This window comes from Prionailurus bengalensis, chromosome A3 (genome assembly GCF_016509475.1).
Source record: "Prionailurus bengalensis isolate Pbe53 chromosome A3, Fcat_Pben_1.1_paternal_pri, whole genome shotgun sequence".
Classification (NCBI taxonomy): domain Eukaryota; kingdom Metazoa; phylum Chordata; class Mammalia; order Carnivora; family Felidae; genus Prionailurus; species Prionailurus bengalensis.
This window is the reverse complement of record NC_057354.1, coordinates 16,509,513-16,523,009: the sequence shown is the minus strand read 5'-3', so window position 1 is coordinate 16,523,009 and position 13,497 is coordinate 16,509,513. Positions and strand designations below refer to the sequence as shown.

At 54.4% G+C, this 13,497-nt stretch overlaps 1 protein-coding gene across 1 annotated transcript in view; it reads right to left on the bottom strand.

Annotated features, from left to right (window-relative positions):
- Positions 1 to 1,086: 1,086 nt before the first annotated feature.
- The window catches only part of JPH2 (junctophilin 2), a 69,742-nt gene continuing 57,331 nt past the window's right edge, over positions 1,087 to 13,497 (bottom strand). The window contains exons 3-6 of the mRNA XM_043602324.1: positions 7,400 to 7,518; positions 4,838 to 5,517; positions 3,951 to 4,045; positions 1,087 to 2,812 (exon numbers count right to left, since the gene is read on the bottom strand). Of these exons, the coding sequence (XP_043458259.1) occupies positions 3,965 to 4,045; positions 4,838 to 5,517; positions 7,400 to 7,518 (880 nt within the window). The 3' untranslated portion in view covers positions 1,087 to 2,812; positions 3,951 to 3,964. The remainder of the gene's footprint in view (positions 2,813 to 3,950; positions 4,046 to 4,837; positions 5,518 to 7,399; positions 7,519 to 13,497) is intronic.

Sequence of the window (13,497 nt, the reverse complement as noted above, 5' to 3'; positions counted from 1 at the left end):
TTGGGCTGCATTTCCCTCTGGCCCAGCCACCCCCACACCAGCCCCACTCACACCTCCTCCCTGGGCTTGTTTTCCAGCAAACTGAAGTTCCTTCTGCCCAGATACCCAGAGAGGCCTCTGCTTGCTCCCTGAGCATCCTTTCCTACCGCCCTGGAAGATTCCTGCCAAGACCCTAAGGTAGTGGTCAGTGATCATAGGCCCTGGCAACGCCCACAGGGTGGTTTCAAGTTCCCCTTTGGCACAAGACACCTTAAATGAACGCTGGACGTGGCAGACGACGGGAGGCGCTTCCCGGAGCTGCGGCTGGCCAGGACTGGGACGGTCTGTGTGCGGCACCTGAGCCACCAGGGGGCGCCCGACTCTGACCAACCTTCCCTGACTGGGAGACTCCAATGGGGGCTCAGGAAGGAGCCTTCTTTATCTTCTTTTTTACCCCTTTCCCACCCCCCTCCCCCGCCCCGATGAGCCTTCTTTTCAAACCATCCAAGGCGATTCTAATGCAGTCATCCCTCTGCCCCTTCCCCTCGCTCCCACATCCTACACACACACACCCCCACACATCCCCACCCCTTTGGGACTCCTGGGGTCCTCCATCAAAATGCAAGGGGGCTTTTGAGAGGGCTTGGGCAGTACTGTGGTGTGCAGCCATGATGACCCATGTCTCCAGCTCTCCACTTCTCTCTCGGCTGGGCTTTACTACATAAGCGTCGACATTTTGCGGAATCCTCACTGCAGTTGGACATAGCTATTATTATTTCCCCTGCTTTATAGATGAGGAAACTGTGGGTCACAGAAGACAAGGGGCTGAGCAGGACTGCAGGCCAAGAAGACCTAACCTCAGAGTTTGGGCTCTTTCTTCTACCATACGCTGCTCAGGGAAGGTTCTGGAAGTCTGCTTTAGAAATTCAGGGTTTGTCCTAGAAGGTCTTTGATCTGCCCCACCAGAACTGAAGCCCTTTGGCTGCCCCTCAAGAGGTTTTAGAGAAACTGTGTGTGTGAGAGAGACAGGACCCCCAGCCTCTCTTGCCCCCTTTGGCCAGTCCCTCAACCAGGGCCCACAAGCAGACACCACAGCCCCACCGCAGCCCACGAGCAGATGCAGGTTTATTATTCCACAGACCGCAGCATCCTGAACCGTCACCCCAAACACCAGCTCTAAAAGTAGGCCTGGGAGCTCTGGTGCCTGCAAGCTTGCCCCCAGCCCTGGGCCAGACCAAAACCCGGGTCGTGGTCTCAGAGCTGAGGCCCGGGGCCCATTGGCCCTAGCAGCACCCCCAGCCCAGACGTCATTTCTTTGGAGTCCAGAAAAGCCCACACACAGATGCAGAGCCTCGGGCCGGCTGAGGACGGGGGAATCTGCGGGCTCCCCTCCAGAGAAATGCAGTCCCAGATTCCAACCACTCCATGCAATGTCAGGAGCCCTCAAAACAGCCAGTGTGGGGCTGGAGGAAGCTTCCCAAGTACTGAGGGGGAGAGGCACAGCCGACCTCTCATCAGAAGCAAACTCGAGGTTTGACCACGGCACCGAAGTCCCAAGTCCACAGACACAAAGGCTGTGGAGCAGCCGAGGCAGTTCTGCTTGGACGCCACTGCCACAATCCTCCCTGGGTTTGGACGGGCCTAGAAGCCTTTCCTTCTGTCCTCCCAGGTTCAGGGGCCCCGCGAGCCCTCGGCTTGCACCTGGCCCCCCAAGCACAAGGGAGCGGAGGCCTGGGGTGGCTCAGAACATCTGTAATGAGCTACATGCAAATACCGTCTTCTGCCAAACAAGCCAAGGGGCTTAGTATCGAACAGACCGCACCCACCGGGGCCCCCAGACTTGGCTCTCCTCTCCCTGGGAAAGCCTGTCTCCGGCACCTGCCCCAGAGTCCACCCCGGGAAATCTCCCTGGGCTTCCAAGGACTTCCATGCCCACTCTCCCCTGAGCTGGCGATGGGCCCTGGTGAAGGAAGCGGCACACCAATTCACAGGGTGCCCTGCTAGCTTTATCGTGGCAGCCCCGGGGCTCCTGGAGGGTGAGCCTTAGCACTCTGAGCACACTGGAAGCCTGAACACAATGCCAGCCTCGGGCTCAGGCATGCCAGAGAACAGGGGCCATCTAACTGCCCCTATGCCTGCTTCCCACCCCCACCCCGGGCCACCTGGTCAGCGGCCTCCCGGCTAAAGGCTCCAGTGCCTTGCGTCCCCCCATCCTCTACGGGTCCAGCAGGGAAGCTAGCTGGACCGGTGGGAGGAGACAGGAGCACCGTATCCCGGGGTTCTCGAACCGAGCACGTCTGTTTCCTCTGTTGTCATCCAGAACATCTGTCAGCAAGGGACGGAGTGGGTGCTGCGTGGAGACCACGGAAGGCAGGGCCTCTGCTCTGTGGGCAGCTCTCTGGCTCGCCCACCACAGGGATCGGCTGCAAGTTAAAACAAAGCAGGGGAGGGGTGGAAGGAGAGGGGCTGGGAGTTATATTACTGTCCTGGTTCAGTGATTTCTCCCGAAACACACGAAAGCTCAGGGAAGGGGGACCCCGGCAGCAAGGCGAGGGAATGGATGAGGATGAGGGACAGGAGCGCTCAAGAGACCGGGGCTCCTCCTTCGAGGCCTCCCCTGCCACAGGCACGGAGCTCCTGGAGGATCCCCAGCACATTCTGTTCCTCTGGGCACCATTGGCACCCAGCATAGGCGCCACGGGAGGCCTCCAAAATGTACGTGGTGTGCACGTGAGCTGGATCCCGGGGCTCCAGGTCCAGAGTCCAGTCCTCCTTGGCCACCCTGCCTGGCAGCGCAGAAAGACGGGTCCTCACATCCTCAGCAGGAACTCCTCTGCAGAGAGACAGCAAGAGGGTCAGGCGAGAGAGGGAGGGAGGGAGGAAGTGCTAACTTGCTTGGTACGCTCTTCCCTGCCTTCCTCCTCCTCACTGCCTTCCACCCTTCAGGTCACAAGCTGTCAGTCCCTGCAGCCATCGTTCCCAGATCCCCTGTAAAATGAGGCCCCTGCAGAGCTCAGCACTCACCCCCCAGGGCAGCACCTACCAGGCTAATGTCGTCACCGGCTATTTGCAGGGTGACTGGACAGGGATTTTCTTCTCCTCCTCTCCTGGGACGGAGTAGGAACCTCCAGCCCACACTAAGCTAGGATCAAGGGAGGGGGTCTTTGGTTGGGAGCAGGGCAAGAGGCAGAAACTCTGTTAGCATCACCAAGCACAGGCTTTATGGTGTAAAGGCTGGTCCCAGCAGGCAAAGATTTTATTTGTGGTGTGAGTACTTCACCCTGAGACTCATGAGGGCCACTTTCCGTCAGGCCAGCCCAGCCAACCTCCTTTTCCCAGGACCTTACCAAGCCCTCCCAGCTCCATCGTGGGGAAACAACTGACAGCAGTGGGGGGGGGGGGGGAGTGTTTCTAGAAAGGAGGACTGGGGGATGGGGAGGCTGGGGGCGGAGGGATTACAGACTGAAGCGGGCAAGAGAGAAAGGGAGGGCAGAGAGGAGGGGGCCTGCCCATGCCAGGCAAGCTCCGTGAGACTGTGAGAGTCTGGGGAGAGAGTCAAGAACTGTTTTGCCTGACATCCGGATGTCTGACTTGTGCCTGTAAGTTAAGGGTTTACTTTCAACTTCACCCTGTTTCTTAGGGCAGGAGTGTGTCCCTCCTGGATCTCTAAATCCCAGCAGAGAAGTGGCCCAGTAAATGGTGATACATTAATGAACAAGTGAGTGAGTGAAACCCCCAGTGCTCACCTGACAGGGAGCAGGTGCTCTGCACATGTTGAGATAACGAGGTGTGTGTGTGTGTGTGTTGTATTGGGGAAGGCACCATCTATCAAATCCACACTCTAGGTCCCTGCCTCTGTTGGGGGATGGGCCTCAATGAGCCGCAGGACAGATGCCCAGTAGGCAACTTCCCTCCTCCATCACCCTGGTGCCGAGAGCTCTCCACAGGCTCCCACCCCCTGGTAGACCCACCTGTTAGACAAGGGTCAGGTCAGGAGGTGAACGAAGAGGATGGCCAGGCCGATGTTAAGCAGGATCACCATGCAGATGAGGACAGTGTTGGGGACCTGGGAGCAGTGGAGAGAAGCTGCCTGAGTTCCCATGGCCTCTGAAACACCCCCTGCCCAAGTCCCTACAAAGCTGGACAGAGGAACAGGAACCTTCGGAAGAACCCTCCTCTGAGCACCCCGCATTTTGCTCACTGCTGTGTCGGGCAACTGGACAGCAGACCATCAGGGCTGGAAGGATTCTGGGAAATGATTAACCAAACCATTTAGGGTCCAGGTCGCAAAGCACAACAGTGGGCAGCACTGGAACTGGAAGCCAGGAACACGCCTTCCTTTCTGCGAATCCCCCCTGGGCCGCATCCATGGGTCCCACAGACCTAGCTTCATTCTGGTCCCTGAGTTTGCAGCTCCCAGCCCCTTCTCATAAGCCCTACTGGGCCCTTCCTCCACTGCCAGGAAGCCCTCCCTGCTACACCCTGTAGCAGATGCTGCTGGTGCTCAGCTCAGATAGCCCTGGTCCCGCAGATGCACTCACTCCCTGCCCATCCCCAGCTGCCTAGGGCTCCCAGCACCCCCTTCCCCAAAGCACTGCCTCTGACCAGAGGGACCAGAGGGAAAGGCCTGTCCCCTGCCCCAAGGTGCGGGACTCTGCAGTGAAAGTTACCTTCCCCATGCCTCCAGGGATCAGGCTACACTTGACTAAGCCCACATCCCTGCTGGGGATTTCCCTGTCCTATTCTGTGCGCTCACCCTTCCCATCCCCAAATCATCCTCACTGGAATCCCTCCTGGAGCCCAGCCACCCTGGGGGACCCGACATGGGACACCTCCTTCTGCCACAAGCTTCACTCACCTCCTCCACCTCCACCTCGGCCTCCGCTGCCTGCGCCGCCTCCTTCCGAGCCTTCTTCTTGGCCCCCGCCTTGGTCAGCCCTCGGGCCTCAGTCTTGCGGGCCTTGGCCTTGGGCTCGGCTTTGGGGACGATGGGCTTGGGCTCCAGCTTGGCGGGGGAGTTGGGCGCGGGCTCGGGGGCCCGCACTGGGGCGGCGGCCGGCGACGGCGGCGCGGAGTCGGGCCCGGAGGCCTCGGGCTCGGGCTCGTCCTCGAAGGGCGGCGGCGCGGGCGGCGCGGTGCGCACGGCGTAGCTGTGGTAGCCCCGGTACAGCGCCACCTCGGGCTCGCGCGACGGCGCGGGCGGCGGCTGCAGCGCCTCGATGGCCATGTGATCGGTGGCCGGCCGCGTGGGGCTGCGGCGGCCCGCGCCCTCGGCGCCCGGCTCCCCGTTCCAGGCGCCCGGGCTCGCCGGGCGGTCCTTGGTGGCCCCCGGGCGGGGCCGCTTGGGCTGCGGGGGCGTCCCGGCCGGCGACGGGGGGCCGCCCTCGGGCCCGGGGGGCTCGTTCTCGTGCAGCTGCGGGCTCTCGCGGGTCTGCTGCTGGGGGCCCGCGGCCCCTGGGCCCCGCTCCGGGGGCTCGAGCAGGCTCTCCGAGTTCTCCAGGATCTCCTGCAGCAGCCGACGCTTCTGATACTCCGGACCTGCCGGGAACAACCGGCGAGGCTGGCCTCGAACCCTGGTCCCAATAATGACGACCCTGGGCAAGCCATTTAACCCCAGCCTCCTTTATTTACTCAGCCAGCAGCTTCCTACCACCTGGCCTGTGCCCAGCAGTGTGCCAAGCAATTTCCAAACAGTAGCTTGTTGAGGTGTTTTAACAACGCTATGAGCTCTGTGCTATTAGCCTCATTTTTACAGATGAAAGAAAGGGAGGCTCGGAGAGGTGGCATCGCTTGCCCCAAGTCACCAGGCTGACAAAGGGCAGAGGCAGGCCCAGACCCAGTCCGAATGGCTCCAGAGTTTATGTTCTTAACTGTGGCACTGGTTTCTTTCCACTCCCTTATCTGAAAAATGGCCTAATCATACCTATTTCACAAATACTAATGCAAGTATTAAGTACTTGTAGTTATTAAGTACTTGTAGTACAAATACTAATGCAAGCATTAATTGAAAAATGCATGTAAAATGCAAAGCTCAGGACCTGGCACAGGTGAAATTGGGGCTGGGAGGTGTCGTTCTTCCTGGGACCAGCAGGGGGAGCGCTGTGACGGGAGGCAACTTACAAGTCTGGGCTCCAAGGTCCCCCAGCCAGTCCCCAGTGGTCTCCTTGCTACAGCCAGAATAACATTCAGAAAATACAAGTTTAATCGTGCCACTTGCCATAAAGCCCTTCAATGCGGAGAACGGTCGCCCACCCACCCCCTGGGCTCCCACTGCTCTGCCCAGGCGCCAAGTCTGTATCTGAGTCAGGGGCTGCAGAATCCTTACTCCGCAGCCGCATTTCCCACCACCTCTGCTGCTTGTTTTACCATCTAGCTTCCTCGCCTGCCACTCCTTTCCGTTTCTGTGCCTTTGCGCCCACAGTCCCTTCCTCTTGATGTGCCGGTCCCACACAGCACTACATGGTGCAGTGATTCTCAACGAGTGGTCCCAAACGAGCAGCACTGGCACTTCCCAATCCTTGTTAGAAAATCACATTCATGGGCTCTATTCCAGACCTACCGAATCAAAACCTCGGGGTGGGCCCAGTGTTCTGTGACGTTTGAGACCCACTGATCCGAGGGCAGCCTTCTCTAACACCGCCCCGCCTGGAGATGTAACTCCCTGGGTTATGTGCTCCCTATGAGCTCCCAGAGCCCCCGTTCCAACCACACAGAACGTACGCTGTGTGGAATTTAATCATGAAAGGGAGATGACAGCCAACACCAACAGTTATTGATTGAGAGCTTGCCATGGACTAGGCCGTGTGCTCTTCACCTGACGTGCATTTAATCTGCTGCCCAAAAAGTATTATTCTTACTCCCATTTTACAGATCAGAAAACAGGTTTACAGAGGTGAAGGAATTGAACAAGGTCTCTGAGCTGGTCAGCAGTGGAGTCAGGACGTGAATACATGCCTCATGCACTGGTATGCTGTCTTCAGGATTCAATGCTCCTCTAGATTCTGGATCCCGGCTTTGTACCCCAGAGCCCAGCACAGTGCCTGACACACAGGCAGCACTCGATTAAACTGAAAGTGATGCGCAAGAGTGGGAGGGCTTAACGCCTCCTCCTCCACAGAGACCTCTCCCTTCACCACGCTTCATCAGCTCAACTGCCCTGCCTGAAGCAGAGAGAGGAGGCAGCCAGGAGTGGGGCCAATGTGCAGCTGGGAGCCTCTGATTCCCCACCACAACCTCAGCAAGAGTCCCCGGGTGTCACTCTATCCCATGCTTTCACAATCCCCCGTTCTTGGACTCACAGACATTTGTGAACCCACCTGGGTATCTCAGCTTTCCAGCAAACAAACAAAAAGAAAAATGGTCCAACCCTGGGGGCCTCCCCTCACCCTGTCCTGCCCGTCCCCTCCCTGGGTGGCCCTACCTGGCTGGTAGAAGTCTGGAGCCAGCTCCCTGGCCAAAGTGCGGGCAATGCTGGACTCCTGGTTGGCAGCCACGGCGGCCTGTTCCGCTGCCTCAGCTTTGGCCTTGGCGTGGCTTGTCCTACGGAGACAACATGGTAGAGACTCAGAATCCCTCCAGAAAACCAGGCCTCTGCCCACAAAAGATAGGCTGGCCAGAGCATTCATTCACTCGGGCTGTCAATGAATATGTATTGAACACTGTGGCCCAGACTGCTGTGCACTCCCTAGACCATTCCCTCTTCTTTCTGAGCACACAGATAGGCCACATGTCTCTTGCGATCAGTGTGGTCAGGCAACTGAGTTCTGGCCAACGCACTGTGGGAAGACATGACATATGCTGTTTCCAGGCTGGGCCCATGAAAACTTCTTCTGCAATCTACATCCTCTCCTTTTGCCCTGGTGCTGGTTGGATGGAGGAAAAGCCAACACTCCAAAACAGGGAAATTAACTTCTTTTGGGTCCCAGACCCCTTTGGCATCTGGTGATACTTATGGGCTCCTCCTCAGAATAATGTTTTAAAATGCATAAAATACATAGGATTACAAAGGGACGCAATTATACTGACACACTGTTACCGAAATACTTAAAGGAACAAATTTGTAATATAATGTCTGGGTCCTTCCTCATTAACACATTGAACAAAATATCTAGCAAGCGTATTAACTACACTCATTTTAAAGTATAGATTAGCATAAAGGGTATTTCAAAGATATCTGCAGTAGGGGCACTGGCTCAGTCAGTGGAGCGTGTGACTCTTGATCTCTGGGTTGTGAGTTCAAGCCCCACACTGGGAGCAGAAATTACTTAAAAAAAAAAATAAAATCCCTTTTTAAAAGAAGATATCTGCAACAATAATAATGTAATGTGAAAGTATATGTGATTTATGCCAGTGACAAAGTCACATATATTTCTTCATTTTTTATTTTTATTTTTGAGACAGAGAGAGTGCAAGAGGAGGAGGGGCAGAGAGAGAGGGAGACACAGAATCGGAAGGAGGCTCCAGGCTCTGAGCTGTCAGCACAGAGCCCAACACGGAACTCACACTCATGGACCATGAGATCATGACCTAAGCCAAAGTTGGATGCTTAACCGACTAAGCCACCCAGGTGCCCCAAGTCACAGATATTTCTAGTACTACTATGGTTTTTTGCCTACCTCCATAATTTGAAGCAAATGCTAAATTTCAGTTAGAAGTTAGTAAAAATAAGATAATTTTCCCGTCTGTTGTAGAAACTTCTGGCGCTCTGCCCAGATCCCTTCGCTGGGCAAAGGCACCCACCCCTAGCTCCTGTATAGGCTGCTAATGGCTCATTACTGTCCTAGAAAATTGCACCCAACAGAAGCCACATTGCTCCGGAGGTCAAATCGCCACCCACTCCAACCAAGCGGCTCACAACTAATGACCGATGACACCCACCAGGCCCCTCTTGACCCAGGAGGAACCAACTCTGTGGTAGCCACAGAACACTCCCCCACCCCCTGCCGTGGGGTCAGGCTGAGGCGGGACTGCAGGTAAGATTACATCCTTGTTGGGTTCCCTACCCTACTCTGTTTCTGTCACCCTCCCCTCTCCTGAAAGCATCCCCTCAAAAAATCATCTGCTCATGAGGCACCTGGGTGACTCAGTTGGTTAAGCATCCAACTCTTGATCTCGGTTCAGATCATATCTCACAGTTCTTGAGATGGAGCCCCATGTCGGGCTCGGTGCTGACAGCACAGAGCGTGCTTGGGATTCTCTTTTTCCCTCTCCCTGTGCCCCTCCCCGGCTCGCGTATGCACACACGCTCTCTCTCTCAAAATAAATAAACACTTAAAAAAAATAATCTGCTCAAGAATCCCCACCTCAGATTCTGCTTCTAGGGAATCTCACCTAAGACAGCATCCAGGTTCACAGACTCCCTGAATTCCATCCACAGAACCCGCTGTGAACCCCATGTTAAGAGACACAGTGGAAGGAACCGAGGTCCAGAGATGATTATAGATAATGCGAAGTTCCCTTCCCACAGTCCCACACTGTGGAATGTGGAACATTTAGCCATTACATTTAAACATTCAGTGTGGAACATTTAAAGAAGCCTTAAATGTTTATTGTGTTAACCCCTGAGATCTGGAAGATGTTCCTTTCAGCTGTTAGTCTAGCCAGAAGCACCTACTAAAATAACAACTCCATTGTGGGCCAGACACAGTTCTGAAGGAATTATCAAGATTATCTTATGTAATCATCATGATGCCTTAGGGAGCTGGTGCTGTTATTATTTTCCCTATTTTACAGAAAAGGAAACTGAGGCACAGACAGGTTAAATAATTTGCCCTGGGTCTCAGGGTCCTTAAGTGCAGGAGCTAGGAATTTGAACCCAGGCAATAAGGCCCAGCGCTCGTGCTCAAGCACTACTCTGGAACACGTGCCACCCCGGGGCACTGAGGACAGAGACCTGAGGATAAGACCAGCCCTGTCCCTGCCCTCACAGCCAAGGGAGGCAGGAAGGAGGTAAACAAAACAACAAAACGTATTTAATACAATGCAGTTAAATAAAAAGAACTTAACTGCTGTTGTGAGAAGTGCCACGAAGGAAGTGCCATGAAAATATAGAAAAGGTACAGCACATATACAAAAAAAAAAAAAAAAAAAAAATTCTAGAGCAGGAAGACAAATGGATCGGTGACAGATGTGGGACCAGGGAAGGTTTCTTTGAGAATGTGACATTTACTGAGATGAAGAAAAACATAAATTAGACCCATAACAGGAGAAGTGGGCACAACAAGGAAGAAAGAAGAAAGAGCATGTGCAAAGGCCCTGAGAAAGAGAAAGAGCTCAGTGCTTTGGAGAACTAAACAAATGAGTGTCCACATCTGCTGATGAGACACACCTCAGGGAGCTGACGTGTGTCTTTGCATCTCAATCTCCAGTATATAGAATTGGGCCTGGAATAAGGGAGGACAGGCCCTTTACCTACGTTATCCCCTTCAATCCTGAAAATGTCTGGGAGGTAGTTTTTACTGTTTGCACTTTACACATGGGGAAACTGAGGCTCAGAGAGGTATCTTCTCAAGGATGCAAAATAATAGTTAATACTTACAAAGCATCTACCACATGCCACGGGCTTTATAGAAACCAACTCATTTGATCCCCCAATAACACTGGGTAGCAGATATTAATACCACCACCCCTCTTTACTGAGGAGAAATCCAGGGCACAAGCCTTTAAGGAACTAAGGCAAACTTATATAGCCAGGAAGTGACAGAGCAAGATTTCGAACCGAGACATTCTGGGATCCAGGGTCTGTGCCTTTAACTGCAGGCTGTCTGCTCACCCAGTAGGGAACAGTGGAGTTCAAACCCAGAACCCTGTGATTTCCAAGCCCTGCCCTTGCCACCTTGCCACAATAGTGTTTATACTGACAGGGGCGCCTGGATGGCTCGGTCGGTTAAGCGTCCGACTTTGGCTCAGGTCATGACCTCGCAGTTTGTGAGCTCAAGCCCCGCATCAGGCTCTGTGCTGACAGCTCAGAGCCTGGAACCTGCTTCAGATTCTGTGTCTCCCTTTCTCTCTGCCCTTCCCCTGCTCACGCTCTGTCTCTGTCTCACAATAATAAATAAACATTTTTTAAAAATTAAAAAAAAAAATTCTTTACTGACAAAAGAATACCTAAATATGGGATGTCTGGCTGACTTGGTCAGTAGAGCCTATGACCCTTGATCTAGGGGTTGCGAGTTCGAGCCTCACATTGGGCATAGAGTTTAAAGAAAATGAACACTTAAATGAACTCACGCATGTGCACAGGTATGCGTGGAGGGGCAGCACAGGGAACGGTCAAGAGCACAGCTTTGGATTCCAGTTCGGATGCTGCCAAGGCTGGGGCTGAAACTTAGGAGGATGCCAAAAACTCAGCAAGCAAGAGAAAACAATGTTTTAAAGCAATATTTTAAAAGTCAAAAATAATGCCAAAAAATCCTTGATGAACAAGTTGTGAACAAAATTTAGATAAAGACTGGATCAGACCCTGCACTTTGCACGACCTTGATCACTTCACCCTAGTCCTGATCCCACCGTGACTCCAGGACCTTGGGTGAGTTGCTCTGCCTCTCTGTGTCTCAGTTTCTTCATTTGTACAATGGAGATAATAATTTCCCCCTCTTGGAGTTGCTGTGAAAACTCATGATTTAAGAGGCAACATATGAAAGCGTTTAGGCCACGATGTGACTGAGTGGAGGTGGCAGTAATGGTGGTGATGGTGGTGGTGGAGGTGATGGTGGAGGAGGAGGTGATGAAGGAGAAGAAGGAGGGAGATGAGGTTTATGACATCAAAACTGAGTGTGGTACATGCATATCCCAGGTTCATATTTGCCTGCGCACGAATGCATGTGACTCAAACTCCTAAACTTTCCAGAAACACTTCCCTGGCAACCTGAAACCCCAGGTCGGGGGAGGAGGGGAAGTGCTGGGCAAACCTTCAAACAGAGAAAATGTCCTTTTTTGGTAACGCAAGCTGGATGGTGCTTGCTTGTTTCCTTGGTGCCCTGGGAAGCTGTGCTGCAGGACTCCTCCTAAGGCCAGACAGGCAGCCTGCACATAGAGCCCCAGAAGATCTGGGGAGATCAACCGTGGACACCCCCCAGAGCAGCCAGACAAGGGTTGAGAAAGGGGCGGCCACACGGCCCAAGGCAGTGAGGGCTGCTGTGTTCACAGGAAGCTCGCTGCTCTTTCCCATGTCCATCAGTCTGGCCGGCTGACCCCCTTGGTCTCTGGTCTCAGGAATGGCTGCCACCCTTCAAGCCAGGCACTCCCGTGTTCTCCCACGCCCTCCTCCTCGGCTCCTTGCGGCAGCCACGGCCATCACTCACCAAGTCCCCTCTCCTAGTCCTGCGAAAGCTCCAGCATCCACAGCCTCTCCCTCCTTGCGTCACTGCTCCTCAAAGCCCCCGTGTGCTCCCTACAACTGATCACAGTGGCATCGTGGGCTGGCTTAATCCAGACGTCCAGAGGCCTCAACTCTTGCTTAAAATCTTTGCAAGGCTTCCTACCACGCTCAAAATAAAGCCCAAGGCACTTAGCACAGCCTTCCAGCCTCTCCAGATCCTCCGCTGAGGCCGTCGTGATGAGCGTATCACCAGCTGCCGTCTCAGCGCAGCCCTGGCAGCTCACAGGGTGAGGGCGGGGAGCCTGCTGTTGCCCAGAGGCTCTTGTAGGTCAGGGCCACTCACAGTGTGGCCCATCACCCTCCTGGCCCCTCATCACCTGGGAGCTCATCAGAAATGCAGGTTCGCGGGCTCCATCCCAGACCTACTGAGTCAGAACTTCAGGGTGAGGAGCCCAGGAACCTGTGTTTTAGAAGTGCTCCAGAGGCTTCCACTGCTCACTGAAGTCTAAGAAGCATGTGCTGGTAGGCAGACGGAGAAACCAGCTCTATGCTGGGCAGCTCCCAGCCTGCTCAACTCTCCGGGAGCCTTGCTTGAGTGCTTCTCCTTAAGCACCAGGATCCCTTCTCTGGGTTCAGGTCCTGCTAAGGAAATGCTGGACCTGTTTCTTCTCCTGTGACCACTCACTGTGTCTGGGCTGAGACCGCTAGGGGAGGGTCTCCAAGGATGGCTCTGACCTACGGGAAAGGGAACCAGCAGAAACTGGGGCAGGGGGAGGGGCAGGGATCAGTCACTCTTCTTGATTTCATTGGGATTATCTTTCGTCAGCGGGGTTAAAAATAAGGCTGGTGGTTCTGGGACAGGGGCAGGGCGATAACCCAACAGAAGTGCTTCTGAGAGCATCCCCCGCACCCCAGCTCCTTCTCCTCACTCCTAGCTCCCTAACTGCTGGCTACAAGTCAGCTTTGCTGCCCGGTCGTCTCCACCAGGCATCGATGGCTTCATGGACCAAGGGGGATACCTGCTGGAATTATCCCCAACTCTGTGCCTTCGTTCAGGCTGTTCCCCCACCTGGAAGGCTCCTTCCCCTCTGTCCACCCTCCTAGTCTTAAAGGGCCAGCTCAAAACCCACTTCTATATATTGATTCATTCACTTAATATAACTTTCTGGAGTGCCTACTGAGTGCTAGGCGCCATTCTG